The following is a 25,658-nucleotide window of genomic DNA, read 5'->3' as shown; positions in this document are numbered from 1 at the left end:
GTCAGATGGCCAGCGTGCAGCCAGAATGACCAGAGCAGGTCTCCTGACCCTGGTTCACATGATATATATATATGTATATATGTGTATATATATGTGTGTGTGTATGTACATATACATATTTATATTTATTAAAATATTTTATTTCTTTATTTGAGAGAGAGAAAGTGTGTGTACGGGAGTGCACAAGTGTGGGGAGGGAGAGGGACAAGCCGACTCCATGCTGAGCACGGAGCCCAGAACGCGGGGCTTGATCCCAAGACCCTGAGATCACAACGTGAGCCAAAACCGAGTCAGATGCTCAACTGACTGAGCCACCCAGGGGGACCCCTGGTTCACATGATCTTTAAAAATGACCGCATCTCAATACCTATGTAATCTGCACCCACAGGGTGTTGCTCTTCTCTGAGACTGTGTGCTTGGGGCCTGTTTTTAAGGAAAAATGAAATTCCTTGTGTGTGTTTTCAGTACTTCTGCCTTTGGAAAAATTAAGAACACATAAAGTTATAGGAGACTGTCTGACTTTTTCCAGTGACTGTCAGATCCTGGCAGAGGCTGCCCAGGAGGCTCTCTGTGGGAGGCCCTCCCTCCTGCCTTGGGGGAGGGCTGGCACTGCCCAGCATGGGGGACGGGGGCCCTTCAATTCCCCCTGGTGGCAGATTAACAGACACAGGCTTGGACACCTGCCCTGGGCTCTTCCTCCCCTAGAAGGGAGCAAGGGGAGGTGCATAAGCTATTTAGCCTGACCCGCTTTATCATCTGGAAGTCATGTCTAAAATGTTTGTTTTCCCTCAAAACCCTTTGAGTATACGAATGCAGTGGATTTTTGTTTTGTTTTGTTTTGTCTTTTTTAGTCCCATTTTTTGGATGGTGATACAAAATTTGATTGCTCTGTTCAGTTAAACGAAGAGAACATTTCTTTTTTTCTGGTGAATGTAGAGGATGTTTTTTTGTTTTGTTTTCTCCTTTTCATTTCTCCCCTCTGTGTGAGCATTGGTTATGAGGCTCTGAGTTATTGCTAGCTTGGTTGATGCAGAGTCATAATAGTCCTTTCTCTTTTCGGCTGAAATGATGACTGTGGAGAAGAATGTGGCACTGTCCATATTGTCCTAACTGGACCGTTGTCTTCTGGGAAGCTGGCTCCATTTGGTCATGTGAGCTGTGGTCTCAGCTACCCCCTGACTGAGCCTCCTTGTAATGGTCGTGGTACTCTTCTCCCCACTGAGAAGGTGGAGATGCTTCCTCATGCATGGATTGCATGCAAAGGAAAATTAAAGTCAACTAATCAAGGCTTGCACAGTGTTTCACAAACTTAGTGCTTGTGTGTGTCATATGGTGACACTGTGGCACTTCCTTCAAGATACTTAAGTCACCATGGGAGCTTGGTCAGATCCTCTCAGTGCTGCCTCCAGTTGCTGTGTGTATGGAATTTTGAATCATTTCCCCAGGAGCTTTCAATATATGGCTGAGAGTGAGCCCCACTGGTGCAACGCTGCAGGAAAGGTGGCAGTACCTCCTTCCCGCAGCCCTCCCTGTCATTTGCCTTAAGACATGTGAGGTACATGTGATGTCATAGGAGGCCGCCAGGCACAGATAGTTTGAGCTGTCATCTGCGGAGGTGACTTTCTGATCATTTCACTCAATGACATTTACTGATCTTGACTGGACTGTCACAGCCAGTATCAGTTGACCCATGACTGGTTTTGGGGAGTAGGGAGAAACAGTTGTTGCTCTTCTCTCATAGCTGGTCTTGACCCTGATAATGGTCCCTGATCCCTGAAAAGCCACTGCCAAAACTTCCTTAAGGATGTGGGGAGACCACAATGGATGGGGGGAGTATCCTGCCTCTGTGTCCCAGAAGCACAGCGGCCGAGAGTCCTGCAGGCTCTGAGCTGGGACCCACCTGGGCTGCTCTGAATGCCCGAGAGGGCCTCTTATTTCTGTCCTGATGGAACTGTGGATTCGGAAAGAATTTCCCCACCCAGTTCCACAAACCCTTGGAGTGGGTTTTGATGGAATTCTTCTTGCCTCCAGGGACCACACTCTAGCCTTGGAAGTTTTTGTTTGTTTAGTTTTGTCCTGTTGGCCTGTTTCATTCAGTCTAATTCCAGTCTCCAGTGTCTTTTGAATTCTGGTTGTATTTTCAAACATGCCAGAATTTTTCTTCCCCAGCTTGCCCCCTGTAAATGTGATGATCCAGCTCTCACTTTATGGGTCACCATCATAGGCCACTCTGAAAAGAGTGTTGGCCAGACCTTGGCCCAGGTGACAGGCCTCCCTGGGAAGGACGCAGCTTCTCGGTCAGCCTGAGCTCACAGGTCAGGTGTGACTGAGCAGAGTCTGGTTGGTATCCTTGCACTTCTCTGTGAGGCCCTGTTGGAGGCTCTGGTGAAGGGGGCCCTCGCTGTACATCTGGTTTTCAGCTGTGGCCGGCTTTTCTGCTCTCAGGACGCTCGTTGCACAGCGCACAGTGCTGTAGGTTATAGATGACCATGTGGGCTCCGGCTGCTGATTATGCAGGGAATGAATGGCTTCAGGCACAAGTGGACGTAGAGGTTCCAGCCGTGTTCTCTGTCACTCCTTCTCCTGCCCTTTGCTCTGTTTTCTCCAGCATCACTTTTAAACTTAGGGAAACCCAGGCCCTGTGGTAGCTTCTAACAGCTCAGACAGCCCAGCCTGGATCGTCCACCTGCTCCTGGTCGAGCCACCGTGGTGGGGGCCTGTGGTACTAGGATTGGTGGAGCCTGGACTGGGCCTGTGCCTGGCCATGTCCCCTATAGAAGACCAGGGATCTTTCTCAGGAGGATATAGATGTTGCATAGGCAGAAACAGCAGGTTCCGTTTCCAGGACAGAAACGAAATATTCCTTTGGCTTAAAGAACCTTTTCTAGTACTGGAACCTGACTGTACAAAAATGAGTGTTCCCTTCCATACCGAATAGACAGGCTTTTGATGCAAAGTCTTCAGAGCTCCCGAGGGCCTTTTGGAAGACCTGACAGAGATGTGCATTGCACATGGTGAGACTTCCCTAGGCCAGCTGAAATACTCAGCTTCTTTGCCTTTTTTTGGGTTTTATCAACTCAGTGAGGTTACTGGTGGTTATCACGTGAATCAGAAGCCTTGATTCTTAATAAAATGAATGGTTAATACAGTTTCAAAACAGGCTGTTCAGGGCTGGGGCTAGAGTGGGGCTGGAGGTAAGGTAGGGGCCCCTGGTCATCCCATCCAGGAAAGTAAATGGACGTCCTCTGGCTACTGTGCAGAAAAATGCATTTGCTTTGAATAGAAATTCCAACTTGTCTCTATCCAGAAAATATTTAAAGTTGTAACAGAATTGTACAGATTTTATCTCTTATGTAATGAAATAGTTCTAAGTAATTGATGATAGACCTCAATTTGTTTTATTTTTTAATTTTTACAGTTTTTAAAGTTTCTTTTTAGGGAGAGCACATGTGAGCAGCGAGTTGTGGGGGGAGAGAGAGACTCTCAAGCCGACTCCACGCCCAGTGCAGAGCCAGACATGGGGCTTGATCTCATGACCCTGAAATCATGACCTGGGCTGAAATCAAGAGTTGGACACTTAGCCAACTGAACCACCCAGGCGCCCCGATAGAACTCCCATTTCTGAAGGCATTTCTAGATACTGATGTTTTTATGGCATTTGTCCCCTGGGTTGTCAGTCTTTAATTCATGAAAACAACCCCCCCCCCTTTTTTTTTTTTTGCCATCTTGGCTTAAACTTTAACAAAGTTTATTTTTCCCTCTTGTTTTGGCAGTCCCCAGCACCACCACCCCTCCTCCCGCCTTCTCCATATCTGAGTGGAAGCTTCTTTCTTTTTCTTTTTTTTTTTTTTTTTTTTTTTTAAGATTTTATTTATTTATTCATGAGAGACACACAGAGAGGCAGAGGGAGAAGCAGGCTCCATGCAGGGAGCCTGACATGGGACTCGATCCTGGGTCTCCAGGATCATGCCCTGGACTGAAGGCGGTGCCCTGAGTGGAAGCTTCTAATAAATGATGGGGTGTTTGTGAGCTGACCACAGCTTCCCAAGCTTGAGTGAAGAGCTCAGGCGGTAACACACGATCCTCTGCTAGTTAGTTCAAGGCTCAGCAAGCTGGAAACGGAAGAAAACTGGCAGATTGAGAGGGAAAGTTTGGGAGGCGGAGCATGCACACCGTTCAAAAAAGCAATAACAAAACAAAACTTAGGTTCTGGAAATAGCACAGGGTGTATCCTTGAGAATGGAGAGTGTTCAGGCCTGGCTTTTGGGAGGGAGTGCCTGACAGATGTTTGCTGGGAGAAGAGATATTTAGGTGTTGACAGTCTGGTCCTGAGGTTGAGGGGGAGAAGTTTTAAAATGGGAAGAGTGCGGTCTGAGGTCCACATGGACAAGTATGATGGAGCCACCCAGGTCTCTGTCTTGGAGCTGCCTGGGAGAGCCTCATGTGCACACAGCCAGGGCTATGGTCCTGCAGCCCACTCATGTGTAGCTGGCTTCTCTCATGGCTGGAATTGGAGGTGTCAAGTCTCCAAAGTCTCCGGCAAGGTGCGTCACCCAGATGGCCTTGAATATGGTTTTATGGAGGCGCCTTTGGTGTCCTTTTCTCCTATCAGGAATTTCCTATCCCCTGATCTCCTCACCATGTACCTGTCCTGAAAGCCGCTCTTGTCTATAGCTTTAAGAAAATAGCAGGTAGCCATTCAAATGATAAAGTCTTTATATATTTTTCTGACTGTAAGAAATGTTTTATTAGCTTTTTTCTTTTTCTTAAGCCCTAAATAGTTGAAAGAGTCTGCTAACAGATGTCTTTGCAAGCTGAGCCTGTTAGAGAAAACCCCTGCCTTGGTTCCTAGCCCTGATTTCTCAGTTCGGAACTCCTTTCCCAGAGGAGCTCTGGCCCTTGATCAGAAGAATTGATGTCTTTTCTTTGCCACCGAAGGCCTAGGAGGCTCAGTGGGTGCCCTGGCTGGTTGGGCCTCATGGCCTCTCCCTGACCTCTCCCTAGGAGGACACTGGGTCTCAGATGGCTGGACCAGAAGAAGGGCAACACAGCCTGGGGCATCGTTTCTCCCTCAGGAAATTATTTTGTTGTTTTTTTTTTTCAATATATTGCCAGCTGTTTGAGGCCTTTTTACCAGGAAGACCATTTGCTGTGATGCTTAGTCAAAGCTGCTTCCTGACCTGTAGGAAGGTGGCTGAGGATCTCTTCAGCAGTGGATCTCAGCTCCTCCTGCTTCTCAGAGTGTGGGATGGTCATACCTGCCGTGCACCAGATGGAGTGACAAATGGAAGTGCTTGGTGATCCCTGGCACATCCTAGAGCCCCTGGGCATTAAGTACATCTGAATGTTACCGCTGTTTTTGATGAGTGTTTGCACTTTAAGCTGGGAGATGCTCATTAAAAAATCAAAGTGTTCTTTTTGGCTTTTTAAGGCCCATCCCATCTCTGCCAGCAGTGAATGTTGCTGTGAATGAAAAACCAAACTAAATCAAATGTGCAGTTCACCGGGAAAATTTTTATCCCTGGTCCTTTGACAGGCTTTAGAGGATTTATGAGAGCTGGCCAGATCAGTGGAGAGGCAGAGCATGCCGGCCTTCTGCCGAAGCCCCATTCTGTGGCTTCAGGTGGAGACAGAATTCTTGGCATATTTGAGGCTGGATAGGAGGCCTTGTTAGCCATAGCAGATGTATTATTGATTGTCACCAGGATGAAATTTTATGAGCTGTCTCTTATTTGTATGGTCATATGTGATAAGTGATCTTTGTGTTTCCTGTGGCTCCCCTCACCTCTAACTTTTTTGTTTACTTATTTATTTCTGTGGATGTTCCCACTGCCTGTCAGAGGCTTTAGATGAGGACGGAGGAGGCCATCCATTGTTTCTCTGGCAGAAGCAGCACCACAGCTCACAGCTCGATGGAGAGTAAGGGTCCTGCACGAGGAGGGAGGAAGTAGCAGGCCCCTGGCTGCATGGGCTGCTTTGGAGGAGGTGACCTTAGTCAGCAGACCTCGTGACTTGAGGTCCCTGAGCTCCCCATCTCTACCTTACTTGGAGGGTTTTCCTGAGCAGTAAGTGAAGTAGAGCCAGGTCCAAGGCTCCTTGACAGCCAGAAGAGCCCAGAATGAGCCCCACAGGTGGTAGTGGGGGATAGGCAAGGGGAGGGTTCTGGCTTGCGTCCAGACCCCAGCTATGCTGCTCTATCTTGGGCAATCCCCGAGTCTTCTGGACCTCAGTTTCCTCATTTTATGGATGAAGAATAGTCTGCATTACCACTTCCTCCCACCCGTCAGGTCTTTTCAGCTTTGAAGACATACTCAGAGTTATTTCTGGCCGAAGCTCCTTCCCTCACCTGCCTTCGCAGCCCCCAACAGCCAGCTGCACCCTCAGGTGCCCTGTGCTCACTTCTATCCCCTGCCAGACTGTGGCCTTTCTGAGGACACGGATGCTGTTGTTCATCTGTTTTGTAAATTCATTCACCAGCATTTACATCCGTGTCGGGCATATTGTTGGGTGCTCACTGGTGAACAAGAAAGACCAAACTCATGGGCCAGAGTCAACTGTCAGAAATGCAGACCCTGCTCGAGCTCAGTAAATGTTTCTTCTATGGAGTAGGAATTTGTGTTTGTGGCATAGGGCTGGGAGGGTCTGTTAATGTGAAATCCTGGGCCTCAGTTTTTCCCCTCTCTGAAGTGAGGGGAAGAGAGAATTTCTACGGTTGTATTAGCTCAGGCCAGGTGCTGGAGACTTTGAAAGCTGGTGGAGGGCCTTGGCTGTGCTCTCTAAGAGTAGTTGGAAACCTTTATAAAAAGTCAGGAGAAAAGTGGTCACAGAAAATGCCCGGGGCAGGTAGAAGCACAGTGGACCAAAGCCAGGCGTTGAACGATTTTAAAGGCATAGACAGGCATTTTAGGGGCACCTGGCAGGCTCAGTTGGAAGAGCATGTGACTCTTGATCTGAGGGTTGTGAGTTCAAGCTACACGTTAGGTGTAGCGATTATTTATTTTTAAAAATTTTATTTATTTAGGGCAGCCCCGGTGGCGCAGCGGTTTAGCGCCGCCTGCAGCCCGGGGTGTGATCCTGGAGACCCGGGATCGAGTCCCACGTCGGGCTCCCTGCATGGAGCCTGCTTCTCCCTCTGCCTATGTCTCTGCCTCTCTCTCTCTCTCTGTCTCTCTCATAAATAAATAAATAAAATCTTTAAAAAAAATTTTATTTATTTAATCATGAGAGACAGAGAGAGGGGGTGGGGGGAGAGGGGCAGAGAGAAGCAGGCTCCATGCAGGGAGCCTGATGTGGGACTCCAGGACCACGCTCTGGGCCAAAGACAGGCACTATACCTCTGAGCCATCCAGGGATCCCCTGTAGTGATTACTTTAAAAGGGGGGCATAGATAAGCATTTTTGGGGTAAGATATACCTGAAATGAGAGGCTTTCTTGCTCCCACACATAATTTAAAATTTATCAGAACCAGCTTCCCCCAGTGTTAGGATTCTTCTGTCTCTGGCTTTTGCCACGTAGTGAAAATACAACCCACAGAAGAGCCATGCCAGTGGAAGTGTTTTGAAAATAGAACAACAGTTATAATGTTTATTTCTTGTCTGCCAAACGCTTAACCTTGAGTTTAGATTTTATTCACTATTAACTTGTAATACTGATCTTGTCATAATTTTGAAAAGAAGATGGATCTCTTTCCTCCTTGAGAGGCTGGAGTGTGTGTACTCACCCTCCCCCCGCAACCCCACCAGACCTTGGTACCTGCCTTTTTTTTTACAAAAAAGACTGAGCCAGAATCTGTTGTCTTGAAGGAGCTCATGCTACAGGGAGTGTGTTTCTTTTATTCTTTCTTTCTCTAGGTCATGGCTTCTGGCTTCTCGGACCTGAGGCTCCAGCGGAGGAAATGACCGTCCGAGATCTTGTTCCATACCTGTTACAGAGACTGAACCTTCACAGGGCACGAACTTCCCTGGCATAGGAAAGTCTCTCTCTTTGAAGGGCTTTTACCTTTGTCACAAAGACCATAAAAATGGCGACTTCCTCTATCAGACGGCAAATGAAAAACATTGTGAACAATTATTCAGAGGCTGAAATAAAAGTGCGAGAAGCCACGTCCAATGATCCGTGGGGCCCGTCCAGCTCTCTGATGACGGAGATCGCTGACCTGACCTACAACGTGGTGGCTTTCTCAGAGATCATGAGCATGGTGTGGAAGCGGCTCAACGACCACGGCAAGAACTGGCGGCATGTGTACAAGGCGCTGACGCTGCTGGACTACCTCATCAAGACAGGCTCCGAGCGGGTGGCCCAGCAGTGTCGGGAGAACATCTTTGCCATCCAGACCCTGAAGGACTTCCAGTACATTGACCGTGACGGCAAGGACCAGGGCATCAATGTACGCGAGAAGTCAAAGCAGCTGGTAGCCCTCCTCAAGGATGAGGAGCGGCTGAAGGCCGAGAGGGCCCAGGCTCTCAAAACCAAAGAGCGCATGGCCCAGGTGGCCACCGGCATGAGCAGCAACCAGATCACCTTCGGCCGAGGCTCCAGCCAGCCCAACCTCTCCACCAGCTACTCAGAGCAGGAATATGGCAAGGCCGGGGGGTCGCCGGCCTCTTACCATGGCTGTGAGTAGGGGAAGTGCTCCCCACCCCTTGCCAGAGTATTGTCGGTTACAGGCCCAGAAGTACTGGGCGACAGGCAGGGTGGGTGCCCTTGGGCTAAGCCAGAGCTCGCATCTTTCCTCTGTTCTCAGCTTTTGGCAGCCCAGACAACAATGCCAGTGATCTGCACCCAGTTACAGTTATGGGACTGGGGGTTGTTTGGTCCCTTGGCTGCTCTGGCTCAGAGATCTCAAGACCCTCTGCCACTCTGTGGTCTGATTCAGTACATCTGGGCAGGGCCAGCCATCCTGGAGTGGGTCTGCTCTGCCCCTCTTCCTGCTCAGAGAAGGTTTGGAGCCAAGCAATTGGCCTGTTGCACAAACTGTGGGGAGTTGATGGTGTTTGGTAGGTGGAGGAAATGAACGCTCCTTTTTGATAATTTTGTTTCTTTAATCTCCTATTAAATGTCCCAGTGACTGGGCTGTGGGTCTCCTGACTGGCTCAGTGTTATTCTCCTTCAGCAATCACAGGGCAGTGAGAAAGGATGTTTCTGTCTCAGTGAGAGAGGGAGAAGGCAGAGACCTCTGCAGGTGGTAGCATGAGCGGGGCCTCTTCTTTCAACATGTGGACGACAGCTCCTAGTGATTTGCTTGCATGGCTGGGTCTGCACTGGGTGGGGCTACTCTCTTTTTCTCATTTGTGCATGTGGGCAGGGACACACACAGCGGAAGCTGGGTCTTAGCCCCACATTCGGACGAGATTTCAGGGAAGGGAAGTGGAGTTCGGGGCCTGATGCCAGCTGGTCTCTGTGAGCCATGTTGGCGTCCTGGCCATTCACTAAAAGCGGGCCCGGGAACCGGTGCCTCTCAGCTTTCCCAGTGCAGTGTCAAGATAGGTCGCCCTGGGTGCCTGTTGGGGTGGGGGAGGTGCAAATTGTATCTTCTGGCTGTAAAAACAAAAGTGCAGGCCCCCATACACTCTTTCTTTTTGGAATCAGTAACGCTGTGTCAGCAGAACAGAACATTTTTTTCTTTTTAAAGGAAGTTGTCGCCCAGCAAACTCCTGTTGATCCTTATTTATTAGTCAGTGGCTCTGTTACTAGGCCACCTCCTGATGTTTCCTGCTCGCAGGCTTCAGTTTGACGTCGTACTGCCACCAGCAGCATTTTGAGAAATGTGTCGATTGGGAGATTTGCATACCCAAGTCAGACTGTCTCTAGGAATTCCAAATTATTATCAGGCTTGGACAAGTTAGCATTTTTCTTGACCCTGTTTCTAGTTAGTTGTTTCCCTCTTAGTTTGAACTGTTTAAGGGAAGGTTGCAATCTTCACGAAACTACCTGAAACAAAATGTGACCTGCATCTCCTTCTGGGTCAGGTTGCACCAAAAATTGAAGATTGCCCTGTGACAAGCGAAGTTGTTTATCTCATGCCGCCTCTCCATCCCCAGAAAAGGCCCGTTGTGGGTCGAGTTGGTCTCACACTGCCACGGCTGTCTCTTTGGGAAGCGGCTGTCTGTGCTGTTCAGTCACGGGAAGCAGCTCTGCGCTCCATGTGCCTTTTACCATCATTTTTCTCAAGAAGCCAGAGGATACAAAGCAAGGGCTGAAACAGCATCCCATTCATCGGTAGCTTGTGGGATGGTGCAGGTGCAGGAGCCTGGGGGTCTGGATCGGGCCCCAGTCACAGGTCCTCTGGGCCTTCTGCTGGGCTGGCTGCTGCTGCCACAGTCCCAGCTCTGACGTTTCTGGTTCCCTCAGACCTTGAGCTTGGGCTACATGTTCAGGGTCGGAATTGGTCAACACTGCCTCTGAGCGTGTCGGGCTTCGGTCTCGGCCCGCAGTCTGCCACTCCCACTCCCTCTAATGGCGTGTCTCTCTCTGTGTGTATGTGTGTGTGTGTCCCTGCCTGACAGCACCCGAGGCCTCGCTGTGTCCCCAGCACCGTGCAGGGGCTCCGCTGGGTCAGAGCGAGGAGCTGCAGCCGCTGAGCCAGCGCCACCCCTTCCTGCCGCACCTGGGGCTGGCCTCCCGCCCAAATGGTGACTGGTCCCAGCCCTGCCTCACTTGTGACCGCGCAGCCCGAGGTGGGACGGCGGTTTGCTTTTCTCCTTCCTAGAAATGCTGGGCAGCTTGCTGGGGGTGTGCTTGTTGCGGCAGTACAGCCAACTCTCTCCCTGTCTCCTCCTGGGCCTCTCGGTGGACCCGAGAGGTGGACCCCCCAGCCTCCTGCGGACCCAGGGTCCCTTTCTTCCTTTCTACCCAGGAGCTCCCCTCCAACCATCATATGTCATTTGTTAGAAGTTCTTCTGCCTTATGGGTAAGGTATGGGTAAGGTGATTGTCCATGCTTTCCCTATGTCCCCATGCCCTGAAAAATTGGAGGGTGTGGTGGGGTCCGCTACTTGGCTTGAAGAGCCAGAAAGGTACAGTTTAAATCTGATAATGCCAGGCAGAGCCGAGGGCCTCGGGGGACAATCGTTGGAAGCCTTCGTCCTTGATGCAGTGATGATATGTGCCTTGACGAGAACAAAATGGGACTGTTCTTGCTTATCAATTAACTGCCGTCCTTCCAGAAATCCCCATTACCGTGGTAAACAGAGAGTTAGCTGTACTGTCAATTCTAGGTCACACTGTTTGAAAGATACCTAATTCAATGGGCAACTAAAAGTGGGGCTTCTCTTTTGACTAATTAATAATGTATCCTGGTCAGAGTCTACAACTGTTGCAGGTTAAACTGGAAACAGATTTTTTTCCCCTGTGGCCTACAAGAAAATGTTCTTAGTCTGATCTAACCCCCAAATGGGGCTCCCTCTATAGAGGTGGGGGAACTGTCTGTTCTCTTCTGCTCTTACTAAAAGGGGCACCAGCTAGGAGCCTTTGTGTGACTTCCCTGACAAGGTGGTCAGCCTTTATTCAGCCCTGGAAACAGTTACTGTTCATTCATGCCTCATTAATATTACAGCTTGTTTGACTTGGGTATTTGTGTGATCACTATATTTAGCTCTGGGATATTTTCCTTTGTGCTCCTGTCTTCCCCTAACAATTTATACTGGATTTTGTGAGGAGGGCCAGCTTTTGCACTGCAAAGAATGCAAAAGGCCGAAAGCATGTTTTGAAGGATCATCTAGAGGCCCTTGAGTCACATGCTGTTTCTTCCACCAGATCTTTGGGGGCTGTTCTGGGCAGGTTTCCCTTGTCCCCCAGGACTCTCAGATCCCCCTTTGTTTTTCCCAGCTTCCATTCAGTAACTGGGAGGGTCAGTTTTGAATCTTGTGTTCACCTGGCTCTTCTGGTGGCAAATTGGCTTTCCTGGGACATTTGCATATTAACCTGCCTGAGCTGAACTGCTTTCCCTCCCACCCTGGCCAGAACACACCCTGTGCCACCAGGCCAGTCTTGGTCCTGTCTGGTTCTTTCCACTTGGGTGCCTCCCTTGCACTCATACATCTGGCAAGTTGCTCCAGGTATACAGCTCTCAGGGATTTCTCTTCTTCAGCTCTGGTAGGAATTAAGGAGCAAAACAAGTAGGTCTTTTCTGACAATTTCTCCTGTCCCAGAAGAATTTTGGGACAAAATATTAACACGGTGTCACATTTCATCCTTGCACTGTTTAGCATGTGCATCGCTCTCCATAACTCATACCCTGCCCATCCTGGAGGCAGTGGGGGGCAGGGGGCAGGACCCTGGCCTGTGATGGCTTTTTGGTCTTCCTTGGCACCTAAAAGATGTTCAGCGTAAGGTAAGTGCATGATATACTATTGTCAGCTGATTTAGTTTGGACATACCGGCCCAGGATGCAGCAGTGGAGGAGTCACACTGACACCGGCTGTTTAGGGACTGGTCTTGTGAAATGCAGGCCTGGGGCAGGGGAGATGCAGGAGCACACTTAGGACCCCAGGCCCTGTGGGGGTGGCCTCGTGGGTGCGGGGGAGGGGAGGCAGACTGCCTAGAGGCTTCATGGCCTAGCAGGCACTGTGGGTAGGCTCCTTATGCCTGGGCTGCTGCTCTGACCCACAGTAATCATGTTGATGTTTGAGGGCACCTTCTTTTCATATACCATGTCCATTGATCCTCCCTGCACCTCCTCCCGCCCTTTCACCTCCCACGTGCATCTGTAGATCTGACCTTGGAAACCTCTCAAATTCTGTCTTTCATCTCTAGTTCCATGGCCTCAATTCAGTGTCCGCTTTCTGGTTGGTTTCTTGCTGTTAGCCTCCCCCATTCGTGTCCACCTTCCACTTTGACAAATGATACGCTGACTCTGGGTCTTGGAGAACTCTTCTAAATTGCAGGGATCTCCTAGTGTCCAGTCCGGAGCCTTTGACATGGGAGACAACTCCCCTGACGGCCCTGGGCTGCCTTGTTAGCTTAGCTGTACTGGTGTGTGCCTGGAGGATGGCTCCCAGGCCCTCTCTGTGAAGCCTGCCCTGGTTGCACTCTGGCACCCGTGTTCCCTTGTTCACTCAGCCAGGGTGTATAGAGCTCATGTTGTGTGCCAAAGCACAGAGCCATCTGCCCCTGCTCACAGGAAGAGACAGGCATGATCTGCATGTTACAGCATGAGTGCTCTGGAAAAGAGACAAAAACCAAACGACCCAGCCCAGCATGAGGAGTAGGGAGGGTGGTCTATGGTGTGAAGGAGGGTATCAGGATAAGCCTTATTGAGAAAGTGATGTTGGAGCAAGGGTCATAGGGGAATGAGGAGTATGCTGTGTGAAGGTTTACAAGAGCATTCAAGGCAGAGGGTGGGAGCAGCAGTACAAAGTCCCTGAGGTGGAGGGTGTTTAGGTGCATTTGCAGACCAGGAGGGCAGCTGGTGTGGCTAAAGCTGAGAAAAGCAGAATGGCAGATGAGGTCAGGGCAGGGGAAAGGTGGAAGGCAGCTTCTTAAACTGTCTCTGGCAGGGAGCAGTTGTTTCCATTTTTGATGGTCTCAAACTGATACTTTTGTATCAGCGTTTAGACTTGTTAGCAATGTCAGATTGCTCTAAAGGTTTCTAACTGCTTTCCTCACTGTGCTTTTTCCTCTGGCTCTGTACTGGGTGGGGAAGCCACTACTCCTATCCAGGGCAGAGGAAGGGGGATGGCACGAGGTGGACCTGACGGGGCTGTGGAGGTCTGGGGATATCATTAAGGGGAGCCAGCAAGCTTGCTGCAGGACTGGACAGGGGTGAGGGAGGAGGTAAGGACTGCCCACTAAGCAACTGGGAGATGGGTGGTTGTGAGTGGAGTAGTTTGGTGCAGAGGTGGGGTTATGTTCTGGATATGTCAGGATGTCTGCTAGACACGCAGGTGGAGGGATGGAGAAGGTCTGAGAAGTCTAGGACTTGGAGAATTCTGGGCTGGAGAGGCCTTCAGCTCTTTGGCCTTATTCACCTGGCATTCATGTTTCCTTAACATTTTTGTAATCCCTGGTGCCCCGGCTGCCCTTCCCACCCAAGGCTGGGCCCTGGGCTTGCCTCTGTTGGCTGCTGACATTTTGACATTAGCTGGTGCTCAGGATTGCTATGTGCATGGAAAGCTAAGGCCTTTCAGGGTGAGAGGTTGGGGTTTACCAGCGATCACACAGATAGGGCAGCTCTCCAGAGTGGAGCAGGATGTGAGCCCCCTGCCTGTTACCCAGGCCATCATCCTGCCCTCAACTCTGTCCACCCTCTTACATTCTACAGGGCTGGTCATGACATCCAGCAGGCTGTGGAGAGATTGCAGGTCTTGGGGTTGTGGGAACCCATCTCAAAGTGGCACAGGGGGTTGCGAAAATCCACCTATGAGTCCAGGTGGAGACCTGAATATGAGATTGCCACTGTCCTCTGACATGCACGCTCCAAAGTCGGGAATGGATCTCCCATGCCCCTCATCTCTCTCCTGGGTTGGCCTCCCTGGATGGAGGCTGGTGAGGGAAGGAAGGAGCACCCAGTCCGTCAGCCTCCAGAGCCAGAGCCACGCTTGCCTTGCTGCAGCATGAGCATATCCTGTGTTGTTTGGTGCCTTGGATTTCTGGGTGGGAGGCCAACTGCCAGTATTCCTGTTCTTAGAAAAAGAAAAGAAAAAGGAACCAGGAAGACAGAGAATAGAAATGCTCTTTGCCCTCTGATTTCCTCAGATAAATCAGAACCAACCTGAAATCCCAGCACCAAAGTGGGCAGTGGTGCACTTTGTGTAAGCACTGCTGCCACCTGCGGCCAGGCATGGTGCTGTCCTGGCGGATCCGCTGTCTTGGTGACACCCTTGGCCCTTTGGTTGATGGGGAGCAGCCACCTGTGGTGTAGCTCAGCTCTGCTCCCAGGAGAGTGTCAGTGCTTCCTCAGACCAGCCCTTTTGGGCTGGGAGCTCCTCACACAGGGCTGCACCCCCTCACACTGTGGACAGTGATTCACCAAATGATTACTAGAGATTACAGGCATTTTGTTTATTTGCCCTCCTTCACTCCAAAAAGGATTGGAGTTGGCTTACAAAACGTAAGCAATACCAGAGGATTAAATATATACAAGGAATTGGGGCAAAAGGAAAATAAAGGTGAGAAAATAAGCTAAGGCCAGAGTCCCATATGAGTGCCAGAGATGGATCCAGACTTTGCTTTGACTTTCTCAGCCACCAGCACCAAAGAATAATTCTTCTTGAGTTGCTGAGCAAGAGTCTAAGATCCAGATGAGATCCAGGAAGGCCAGGCACTCCCTGTCCGGGGGAGTGGGCCGCAGGGCCTGAGAGCAGCTTGCAAGCCTTCAAGGGGAGCCCCGGGTCTTGATTGTATCCCCACAGCAGGGCTGCCTGAGCCAGCCCTGAGCCCCACTCTGCTGGCCTGGCATGAGTCCAGGGGAGCTCATGGTTTCTCAGGGAGGCGGGGGTGGGGTGGGGTGGGATTGTGGGGGGACGGTATAGCTTACTCCCTCTGCAGGTGCTCAGCCATTCTTAAGCCCATTAGGGAGGGTCTGAAAGCTGCCATGTGCACTGTTGAACATGTGTGTTTGAGAAGGCCTTCCCAGAACTCTCCAGGGAAGCTGGTTCTCCACAGCAGGGGATTTCGGGAGTAAGCCGGAGTCACCGTGGCCCCAGCCCTGCCAGGCAGTCTATGGGAGTGGAGCTGGAGCATGTAAACACATGTACACGCACAAGAGGACATCTTAATATGGATTAGGCGTCGGAGAAAGGGAATGCTACATAGGTCTTTTTTGGAGAACTTGAGGATGTGGGAATATATAAGAACAATATATTACTGTTAAAAAAAAAAAAAAAAAGAATCAAACACAGCCAGCATGTCCATCGGAAGCCTTCCTGAGGTGTGGCCTTGTGGGGAGCCTGGGTCAACTGAGGCCTCCTGAGAGTGTGGGAGGTGCAGGGCTAAGTGACACTGCCCAGGAATGGAGTGGGGGGGGACACTCCCAGGGCTGGGAGGTGGTTGGTGGCTGACAGCCAGGTAATTCCCCAGTTTCAGGAAAGGCCAGGGACAGCTGCCTGGTGAAGAAGGTTCCCAGCCCTCAGGGACCTTTCACCTGGTGGCAGATTGTTCTTCAAGTGAGATGGAGATGGAGTAGGACTCTGATGGGAGATGGGATTCATTTGACTTCTTTTTTTGCCTCAGGGGACCCCTGCATTGCAGACAGGCAGCCAGGCTGGCAGCCCCAGGCAGAGGCGGGTGCCAGGCTATCAGCATTAGCTTACTCTGGAGTTAATCTCTTCAAGTGAAGATAGAATCACAGAGGAAGCTGCTCAGTAATGCCAGTAGTCCCACGGAGGCGGCAGTGTTACTGACACCTCTGTATGAGCATCAGACACTAAAGATGCTTATTCTCACCACAAGGGCTGAGTCCTGAGTGGGGTCTGAAGGGCCAGGTGAGGCTGCCACTCAGCTTGCAGTTGCTAGTGGTAGCCAGAAGGCATACTCCTCATCCCTCTTCTGTCTTCCCCTGTGACTGGTCCATCTACTGCTCCCAGTTGCCTGTGGAGGCAGGGGAGGCACATTCTTAAGGACATGGAGATGAACTTACCCAAATCCACTCTGTCAGAAGTAATAAAGCTGGAATTTGAACCCAGATTTTCCAGAGCTCTTGTATGCCTACTTTCCAACCAAAAAAGTGGTATTTAAATTGTTCTACAAAATAGATGAATATACAATGTACACCTATTGCAATTTTAAGATTGTATGGCCCATCTCATGGAAAGCTTTTTTCTTTTATGGTTTTTAAAACCAGGGAAACCTATTTAAAGTGTTATGTAATGGGGAGCCAGATTTTTTGTAAAGATTTTATTTATTTATTCATGAGAAACAGAGAGACAGAGAGGTAGAGACAGAGACAGAGGCAGAGGGAGGAGCAGGCTCCATCCAGGGAGCCTGATGTAGGACTTGATCCTAGGTCTCCAGGATCATGCCCTGGGCCGAAGGCAGCACTAAACTGCTGAGCTTCCCAGGCTCCCTGGGAGCCAGATTTTAAGGAGCTCCTGTGATTGTCCAAGAGTATAAGATGGAAACAGTTATCCAAATTGCTGATTGGGAATTAGTAGTGAAGAGTCAATGTTGACTTATGCCATAGAAAGTTGAATTATGAATATGATATTTGTATCTGTCCATTTGTCATTAGAGCAACCTTTGTAGTATAGGTAAACAGAATGTTGTTTTTAAGCTCTCAGTGGAGTATGAAACAGGGAAAAGAAGGTTTAAGTCAGAATGGACGACATTCACATAGCTGTGACAGTGTCTGAGGTCATGGCTGCCCAGTGACTAGTTTCAAATATTCAACTTCAAGGGGGAATTTAAAAATTATCTAAATAAAAATAAGAAGGAAGGTCTCAGATAGGTTTATTTTCCCATATAAAGAGAAATCTAACTTGTAATCTCTATAGATCATGTTGCTCTCTTTTGTCTTCACAGTATTTTTTACTATCCAAAATTATCATTCACTTTATTTTCTGCATCCCTGCACATTCTAGATCACACTCCCAAGAGCGGGAGCCTTGTCTGTGCTCAGTGCACACAGGGCCTGACCCAGGAGACATGTTCAGTAAACGTTTACTGAATGAACAGTACTTACTAACGGTACTTACTAAACACTAAATAAACCCTAACAACACCTTCTCCTATATTCTCTTCCTCCCTCCCTCCCTCCCTCTCTCTTTCTCTCTCTCTTCTTTTCTTTTCTTTTCTTTTCTTTTCTTTTCTTTTCTTTTCTTTTCTTTTCTTTTCTTTCTTTTCTTTCTTCTTTTAAGTGGGCTTTTCCAGAAATAAACACTTTACCTATTTGTGCAGTTTCTTGATGCTTTGAGTTCAGAAACAGTATAATTCATAGACACCAATTTTTGTTCAGTAATAAAATGCTATTCCTCATTTTGCCAGCTGCCTCTTCTCTTTTCCCAGAGCCACTTGCCCTTGAGCTGCCTGCCTAGGAGCTTTGAAATGTCCCAAAATGTCCCAAAGCCCAAACCACACACCTGACCAGTGAAGTCAGAGCCCCTGGGATGGGCCCAGGCTTCACAGTGGGCAGAAGTTTCTGGTGATTGTGGTGTGTGCCTGCGGTAGGCACTGCTTTTCCAGCGGTCTATTCTGTGTCAGCTTTCGTTGAGCAAAGGCATTCTGTTCCTCCCCTCTCTCCAACTGTTGGGCAGTAGCAGTGCCCTTTCAGAAAGTTGCAGTCAGCAGGCAATACTTTCAGCAGCTTGAAATTGATGTTGTCAATTGAATTAGTCTCCTCCTGCTGACTGCCAGCAGAAAGCTTAGTCCAGCTGTGGGGAATAACCAGTGTCCTTCTGACCAGCTCACTCGGTGGCCCGCTTCTCCACTGCTAACTGATAAGCACGGTGTGGACGTGAAAAGAAACCTCTGGGTTTTGCATTAGAAAAGTACTATGTCCATTCATGTTAGTGTACCAAGTGCAAAAAGAAGACACATATTCTATAATCTTACCATGCAATGACAACTGCCCTTCACATGTGGGTGTATTTCCTTTTGGACTTTTTTCTACCCCCCCTTTTTTTTTTTTTTACAGGATTGCATACTCATTAATGCAACTCCGCATCCCTGCTTTTTGTCTCATAACACTGTAACAGAAGCATTGTCTGTCTTCCTCCACCACTCTGTAAACATTGTAACAGCTGCACCCAGCATTCCACTGGGTGGAGCTTCCTAGTTCATCCTGGCCTGGTGCTGGACCAGCATTTTCTCTTTTTTTTTTTTTTTTTAAAGTTACTTTTTTTAAATTTATTTATTTATGATAGTCACCACAGAGAGAGAGAGGCAGAGACACAGGCAGAGGGAGAAGCAGGCTCCATGCACCGGGAACCCGACGTGGGACTCGATCCCGGGTCTCCAGGATCGCGCCCTGGGCCAAAGGCAGGCGCTAAACCGCTGTGCCACCCAGGGATCCCTAGCATTTTCTTCTCTTGCTCACACCAAACAGCTCATCCAATTTCAATGCCAGGGTCCTGGTACCTGAACTGTGAGCATGGGAGGTTTAGAGTTCTGGTTGTGTGGTTTTGCTATGGCCATCTTTCTGTGAGCAAAGCTTGGTAATCTGGAAAGGAATTGAAGGCCAGATCAAGACGGACATCTCTCTCTTTTTTTTATTTTTTTTTTAATTTATGATAGTCACAGAGAGAGAGAGAGACAGAGAGAGACAGAGAGAGGCAGAGACACAGGCAGAGGGAGAAGCAGGCTCCATGCACCGGGAGCCCGACGTGGGATTCGATCCTGGGTCTCCAGGATCACGCCCTGGGCCAAAGGCAGGCGCCAAACCACTGCGCCACCCAGAGATCCCCAAGACGGACATCTCAAAGGGCAGCTATATGACAGATGTGGATCATAGGTCTGAATAGTGTTCCATGAAAACAACAAATATAATATTTTGTATAATGTAGATAATAGAACAAGATACAAGTGTCATTTATAACTACATGATATTTGCAAAGCACATCTTTCAAAACATTAAGTTTTCTCACTTGCTCATGTCATAAATCTGTGTGGGCAGAGGCAGCACTGAGTAGCCAGGGTCTCATAGTAGCTGCCAAGGTCTTGCCCTTGGTGGGCTTCCAGTTTAGGAAAGGCAGAGACATCGACAGTGCACCAGGTGTGGTGGCGGGGGAAGGGGGAGGTGGAGGAAGGGTGGCAGGTGATTCAGAGCTTCTGGCCATCTAGCTGTTCTAACTCTGCACATAGTGTGACAGGAACAAGCTAGCCAAGGGCCTGGGCAATTGCCCCAAGTCATAGAGATCCCTGTATGGTGGTGACAGCAGAGGTTGCCCTTTAGCTGACTCCTTACTTGGGATTCCCGCGAGAAATAATACAGTGATGCAGTCTGATCTTTGCACCTATCTTTCTGTGTGCACATTCTGTGTCGCTACACAGCCTTAGTTTTACATGTTAAGCCTCAGGTAGATGACTTAACTTTGGCAAGGTTCCATCTTTTAATTGGTAAACTAGGGATAAGGGTACTCCTGGAGTATTGTGTAAATTCCATGTGCCACATTCCAGTGTGTGCAGGCTGTGCACATACTGCTTTGCACAAAGGAAATGCTCCACAAATGGACGACCATTTATTATCATCGTTAATGATTAGAGATGTTTTCAGATTCTCACCAGTGTAAATAATGTGGTGGTAAATTTTGTGCCACCCCTGGTATCATTTGCAGTGCCCCCAGCTGTGGATGACGGGGCTCAGTTGATAGCCATGGAACCCAAGATGAGTACTATAATTTTTTTTAAGATCATCACTATTTTTTTAAAATTTATGTATTTTAGAGAGTATGCACACGCCTACATGTGAAGGGAGGGGCAGAGAGGATCTCAAGCAGGCTCCCTCCTGAGCGCAGAGCCGGACATTGGGGTCCATCTCACAATCCTGAGATCACAACCTGATCTGAAATCAAGAGTCGGACGCTTAACCAACTGTGCCACCCACGCACCCCAGATCATCACTAATTTCATAGATGGAAGTTACTATCCAAGTACTCCTATTAAAAGAGAGGAATTCCATCTTTGTTGATGTTCACACCTGCTTACAAGTTTGGGTGCCAGTGTTCATTCATGTCCACTGGGACTAGATGGGCTTCTGAGCCCTCCCCCCACACACAGTGCTCTTCCTGGAAAAGAAGGGGACGACGGGGGACCCCTGGGAAAACAGTAATGAGGAAGGGTTGCTTCATGCGGTGGACAAACCCTCACTACTCCCCCACCTCACAAGCTGGTGATCTGCTAACGGAGAGCATTTAACCTGTAGCCCAAGGAGAACAGCACAAACTTGCTCTTTTATTTCAGACAGGATGGGCTTTGAATCATGCAGACAAATAAAAGAGCTACCTTTTGTCTCTGTTCCACCCTTCCCCATCTTAGTCTCCAGCCCAGCCTGGGCCTGGGAGGAACGTGGCCATTGTTCTGGGTCTGCCTCCTTCCTCCCTGGATTTCTGCTTCCTCCTCTGAACTGAGGTTGGCAGCACCACCATCTCAGTGTGGTGGTAAGGGGTATATGAAGTGCACCCGTGCAGGTTACAGCCATTGATAATTGTTATTGGAAACTAAACTTGAAAATGAGCCAACAGGTGTTTGAACTCTTGCTCTGTGCCTGTAACGAACCCGACGTGGCCTCTGCCTATGTTGAGCCTTGTCAGGCCAGGGAGATAGCGGACTGCAAACAGGTCAGCAGTATAGAATGCCCGAGTATTGATTCCAGAGGGGCAGATGAAGCCCACAGGGTGCCCTGCTCTAGGTGGCAGGAATTGAGCCAGCAAGAACCCCTGCCTTGTGGAGCATCCTAATGGCTCGATCTGGGAAGATGTGCTTGAGAAGGTGAGATTGGAGTGGACACTTTGGATGAGGAATTTCTCTTTCCCATTCCAGGAACAGCAGGAGGGGGACAGGCAGGAAGGAGCTAGAGGATTCTAGGAACTGAGCGGAGGCTGGCAAGCTGGGGTGCCTGGGAAGAGGATGGATTCGTGAGCAGCCTTGGAGAGTAGAGTCAGTCCTGGAGCTGGGGGTTGGCGGTTCCTTTCCTTGTGTCAAAGATGCCCATGTCAGAGTGTGCAGGGAGGTAGGGGGAAGACCCTGAGATTGTACTCAGAGAGGCTTTGACCAGGCAGCTTAGAATAGCAGAAACAGATCGTCTTACCCACCTAGAGGCCAAAGGTCCGAGATCAAAGTGTCGCCAGGCCCACACTCCCTTTGAAACCTGTATGGGAGAATTCTTACTTGCCTTCTCCTCGCTTCTGTTGGTGGCTGGCCATCCTTGGAGTTCCTTGGCCTAGCAGGTGCAGCAATCCAGTCCCTAACTCCCACCGCATCATATGGGCCTCCGCTCTTGTGTCAGTACCTGTGGCTCTTCTCCTGGTAAGGGCACCAGCCATATTGGGTTTAGGGCCCACCCTGCTTCTGTATGACCTCATCTTAGTTAATTACCTCTGCAGTGACCCTATTTCCAAATAAGGTCATGTTCTGAGGTACCAGTGGTTAGGACTTCACTGGGATTCTTGAGGGACCCAGCTCTGCCCAGAGCGCCCTGGGAGAAGGTGGCAGTCTGAGTGCTGAGTCTGCACCTTGCGGCCACATCCTACACCAAGCTCAGCTTTGGTTGTGAGGTGTCGGCCAGGCTAGGCAAGGCCACAGATACTCTCCTGTGGCATCAGGCTGGATGGTCTGGGAGCCTTTTCAAGTATAATAGAATCTCAGTTATAGGTGTCCTGAATCCAGCTGCTGCTCACATCCTGCAAAGCTCCCATCCTGGCCCATGCTCCCTCTCTTGCTCCCTGGGACCAGATTGTATCACTGCTCTGGTTAGACCCACACCCGCCAAAGCCCCTCCACAGGCTCCGAGAGCCACCATGGCTCTTCATCATGGCACTTTGGGCACCCTTGGCCTTTACCAGCCTCATATCCTCTGCCCTTAACCCCAAGTGAACATCCCCCCTACTTTCTGCCTGGCCTCCTTCCCCGACCCAGGCCTTTGCTCCAGTAGCTCAGAACAGCCTGCCCTGACCTCTGAACACAGAGAGCAAGCACTCCCCTGCTTTGGGACTCTCCCTCCCCCTGCTTGCTTTATTCTCGTATTTTCTCTCCTTACCAGTACACAAGCTCCAAGAGAACAGGGCATGGTGTATGTTGAGTGTTAGGACTTCAAGTCTCAGAGTACCTTTGATTCCTTTGGCCCTAAGACTTGGCTTTTGAATTCTGCTATCCGTGAACAAGTCATTAGGCCTCTCTGGGCCCTAGTTTACCTCCTCTGTGAAAAGGGTGATAATAAAGAACTAGTCCTTAAGAGTCAGACTTTGTCTCTCACTGGCTGAGTGACCTTGGGCAAATCATTTCACCTCTGAGCCCTTGGTCTGTAAGTTAGGCTGAGGGTTCATTGAGCCACTGATGAGAGTTGTAAAAGTATCCTATGCCAGGTGCTGGTCTCAAGTGCTTTTCAAAGATTAGCTCATTGAACTCTCACCAACCCTAGGAGGCAGATACTCTGTCTGCATTTTGCAAATGAGAAAACTGAAGCTCGGAGGATTGCCTGCCTAGGCCAAGGTCACGTGTTGAGAAGTGGCAGTCCAGATTCTAGTGCAGGCATTCAGCCCCACTCTCCACGCTGGACTCTGTCTCCTGTGGAAAAAGCTCAGCCCAGGACAGGCCGCAGCAAGGAAACGCAGCACACACATGGCGGGGACAGACGTGCTTCCCCATGGGTGTATGTCAGAAAAGTGCGCCCACGCAGATCCACACGGAGTAGGCAGTAAACGTTTTTCTGCATAGAATCACAAGAAAATGTCAACAGCTGTTTCCTTTGGGGAGAGGAATAGGGGCAGGATGAGAGGTGTGGCTCCCACTTCCTTTTAGGCTGAAGTGTTTAAAAATAAGTTACGGGCATCATCACGTTCTGCCTGTAAATAGTATGTGTCTCTTCCTGAAGGGTGAGTGACAATGCCTTTAGCACGCCTAGCAAAACCCACAGTACTAATATCATCCAATACCCAGTCCGTAGTCAAGTCTTGTCAGTTGTCCCTAAAGTGTTGCAGCTGATGTGTCTAAACTGAGACCACCCGAGGACCACATGTTGCTCTGACCATCCTGTCCCTTTGGTCTGTCTATAGTAGATTATCTTTTTCTCATGACCTTAATATACTAAGAGACTGGGCCAGTTGTCCCATAGAGTGTCTCTTGGTCTGGGTTTGTCCACTGCATTGTGTGGTGTTTGGCTCAGTCCTCACCCTATAGTTCTGTGAACCAGGAATTAATTCAGAGTCCAGATTAGAATCAAATCAGAGAATTTTGCCCAAAACTCTCTTGGGAGGTGGGTCATGTGTCACATGTCATGTGAGAGGTAGAGGGTGGCCACAGCATGGGGGACTATGGTTTATCCCTCTGTTATGAGGGATACACACACACACACACACCCCTCTTTGGTCTGAGAGTGATTTGACTGTGGTGCACTTTTCATCTTGTACCTTTTTGGCTTTCCCAACTGTTTGTATTTTTTTCTCTTTTAATGTTAACCTGAAATGATCTGAACTTACTTTCTCATAATTTGCCTCGTTTGACTAAAAGCAATCTTTCCTGCTCCTCCCTGTGAGGAGGTGGAGGATGGTCTGTGGGAGCAGGGTTAGAAGCCTCAGCTTGGGCCAGGCTACTGGGTGGGGGTGGCCGAGGTTTTATTGCTGACTCAGGAAGTGGCCTGTGGAGCCACAGGAAGATGTCACCACATTGAGAAAGATCCAGTAAGCACTTCATTGCATTTCAGTAATGAGGAAGGAACTTAGCTGGCCGGGAGCTGGTCACTGGAGGGCGGAAGCTGGCCCTGAGCTTGGTATCCGCTCCCTGGCTCCTCCCTCAAAGGACCATAGCCCCAGTCCTGTTCTCACAGAGGCCTGGGGAGGGCCAAGGTACAAGGAGGATACCTATTTACGGCTTCTGCTGTGTGAGGGGAAGAGTGGGAGTGCCAGACAGCTCCAGCCCCTGGGTAGTCTGGTGGTCATGGGGTGCAACAGGGAGCAGTGACCTGGGGCAAGGTGTATTTCTGCGGGGGAGCCTGCTGAGTGTTGGGTGCTCCTGATGCCTCCCACAGATGCCATTTCACAGATGTTACAAAAGCCTGGGTAGATCAGGCCATTTGTACTAGGAGTGCATTTACTGCCAGTAAGTGGCAGGGACAAGATTTGAAACTCAAGCACCCCTGTCAGCTAACAGGCCCAGGATTATAGATGGTGGCAGCAGTGTTTAAGATCCAGATGGAAAGAAAAAAAAAAAAAGAAAGAAAGAAAGAAAAAGGAAAAAAAAAAAAAAAAGATCCAGATGGAATCTTCTTGGGCTTCCAAGGCCTGTGACCTTCCATTCTTCCCGAGTTGTCAGCTGTGCCATGTGTGCCCGGCATCAGCCAGGGAACATGTGGAGACCAGGAGCTCACCTTGTGTGGGGCTCACAGACCAGTGAGCTTTATCAGAAGTCACACTGATTACCATGCAGAGCCATTTGCTGGTCAGCTGGTGTCCCAGGTGTCTGTTCTCTTTAATTGATGTGATAACAGACGCTGCGTGAGTACTTTCTAGGAAAATAGCAAAACGGCCTGAGAAAAAGTGATTTCCTATTTTGCTATTCCCTTGACTGCTTCAATTTCTTCTTTCACAATTGCCCAAGATTGGTCAACTGAAGCATCTTTGTTAGAAAAATCTTTCAGCCTTTGCTTTGGAAGCACGTGTGGGAAACACGGTCTTTAAAGCCTGGGGTATGGGCACCCACACTTGACCTGGCACTCCCTGGAGCAGTGGAGTGGAGGGAACTTCAGAGGCTCTCATCTCCCTGAAGTGGGAGGTGTTTCTTGGGCTTCCTCTTAGCCTGTATGTGGAGGGAAAAGTTGGCTCCTATAGGCTTCCTCTTCAATTTTTCCTCTTGACTTTCTCAGCCAGGATAATAGGCTAGAAGGGATCCAATTGAGGCCGAGCTGAGGTTTCTAATTCTCGCCCACAGCAATTGAGGACTTTGAATACTTCCAGGTGGGAGCTGTACACAAAGATGTCTTAGTGGTAGAAGGGTGAGGGTGCATTTGATGCTCCACTAGTGATTAGCCTACGCTAACAGTTCCTACTCTTTACTCCAGAAGGTGGCGGGTGAGAA

The 25,658-nt window shown here is 49.4% G+C and overlaps 1 protein-coding gene across 9 annotated transcripts in view; it reads left to right on the top strand.

The window, feature by feature from the left end:
- EPN2 (epsin 2) overlaps positions 1–25,658 on the top strand; it is an 85,026-nt gene that overhangs the window by 28,973 nt on the left and 30,395 nt on the right. For 6 of the 9 annotated variants that reach the window (XM_049110256.1, XM_049110251.1, XM_035716884.2 and 3 more), the window contains exons 3-4: positions 7,851–8,615; positions 10,506–10,676. In XM_049110256.1, the coding sequence (XP_048966213.1) occupies positions 8,021–8,615; positions 10,506–10,676 (766 nt within the window). In that variant the 5' untranslated portion in view covers positions 7,851–8,020. The remainder of the gene's footprint in view (positions 1–7,850; positions 8,616–10,505; positions 10,677–25,658) is intronic. The other 3 variants (XM_049110254.1, XM_049110255.1, XM_035716888.2) reach the window with 1 other exon arrangement.

This window comes from Canis lupus, chromosome 5 (assembly GCF_003254725.2).
Source record: "Canis lupus dingo isolate Sandy chromosome 5, ASM325472v2, whole genome shotgun sequence".
Taxonomy (NCBI): Eukaryota; Metazoa; Chordata; class Mammalia; order Carnivora; family Canidae; genus Canis; species Canis lupus.
The sequence above is the reverse complement of the archived record's forward strand: the minus strand, read 5'-3'. Positions and strand labels throughout refer to the sequence as shown.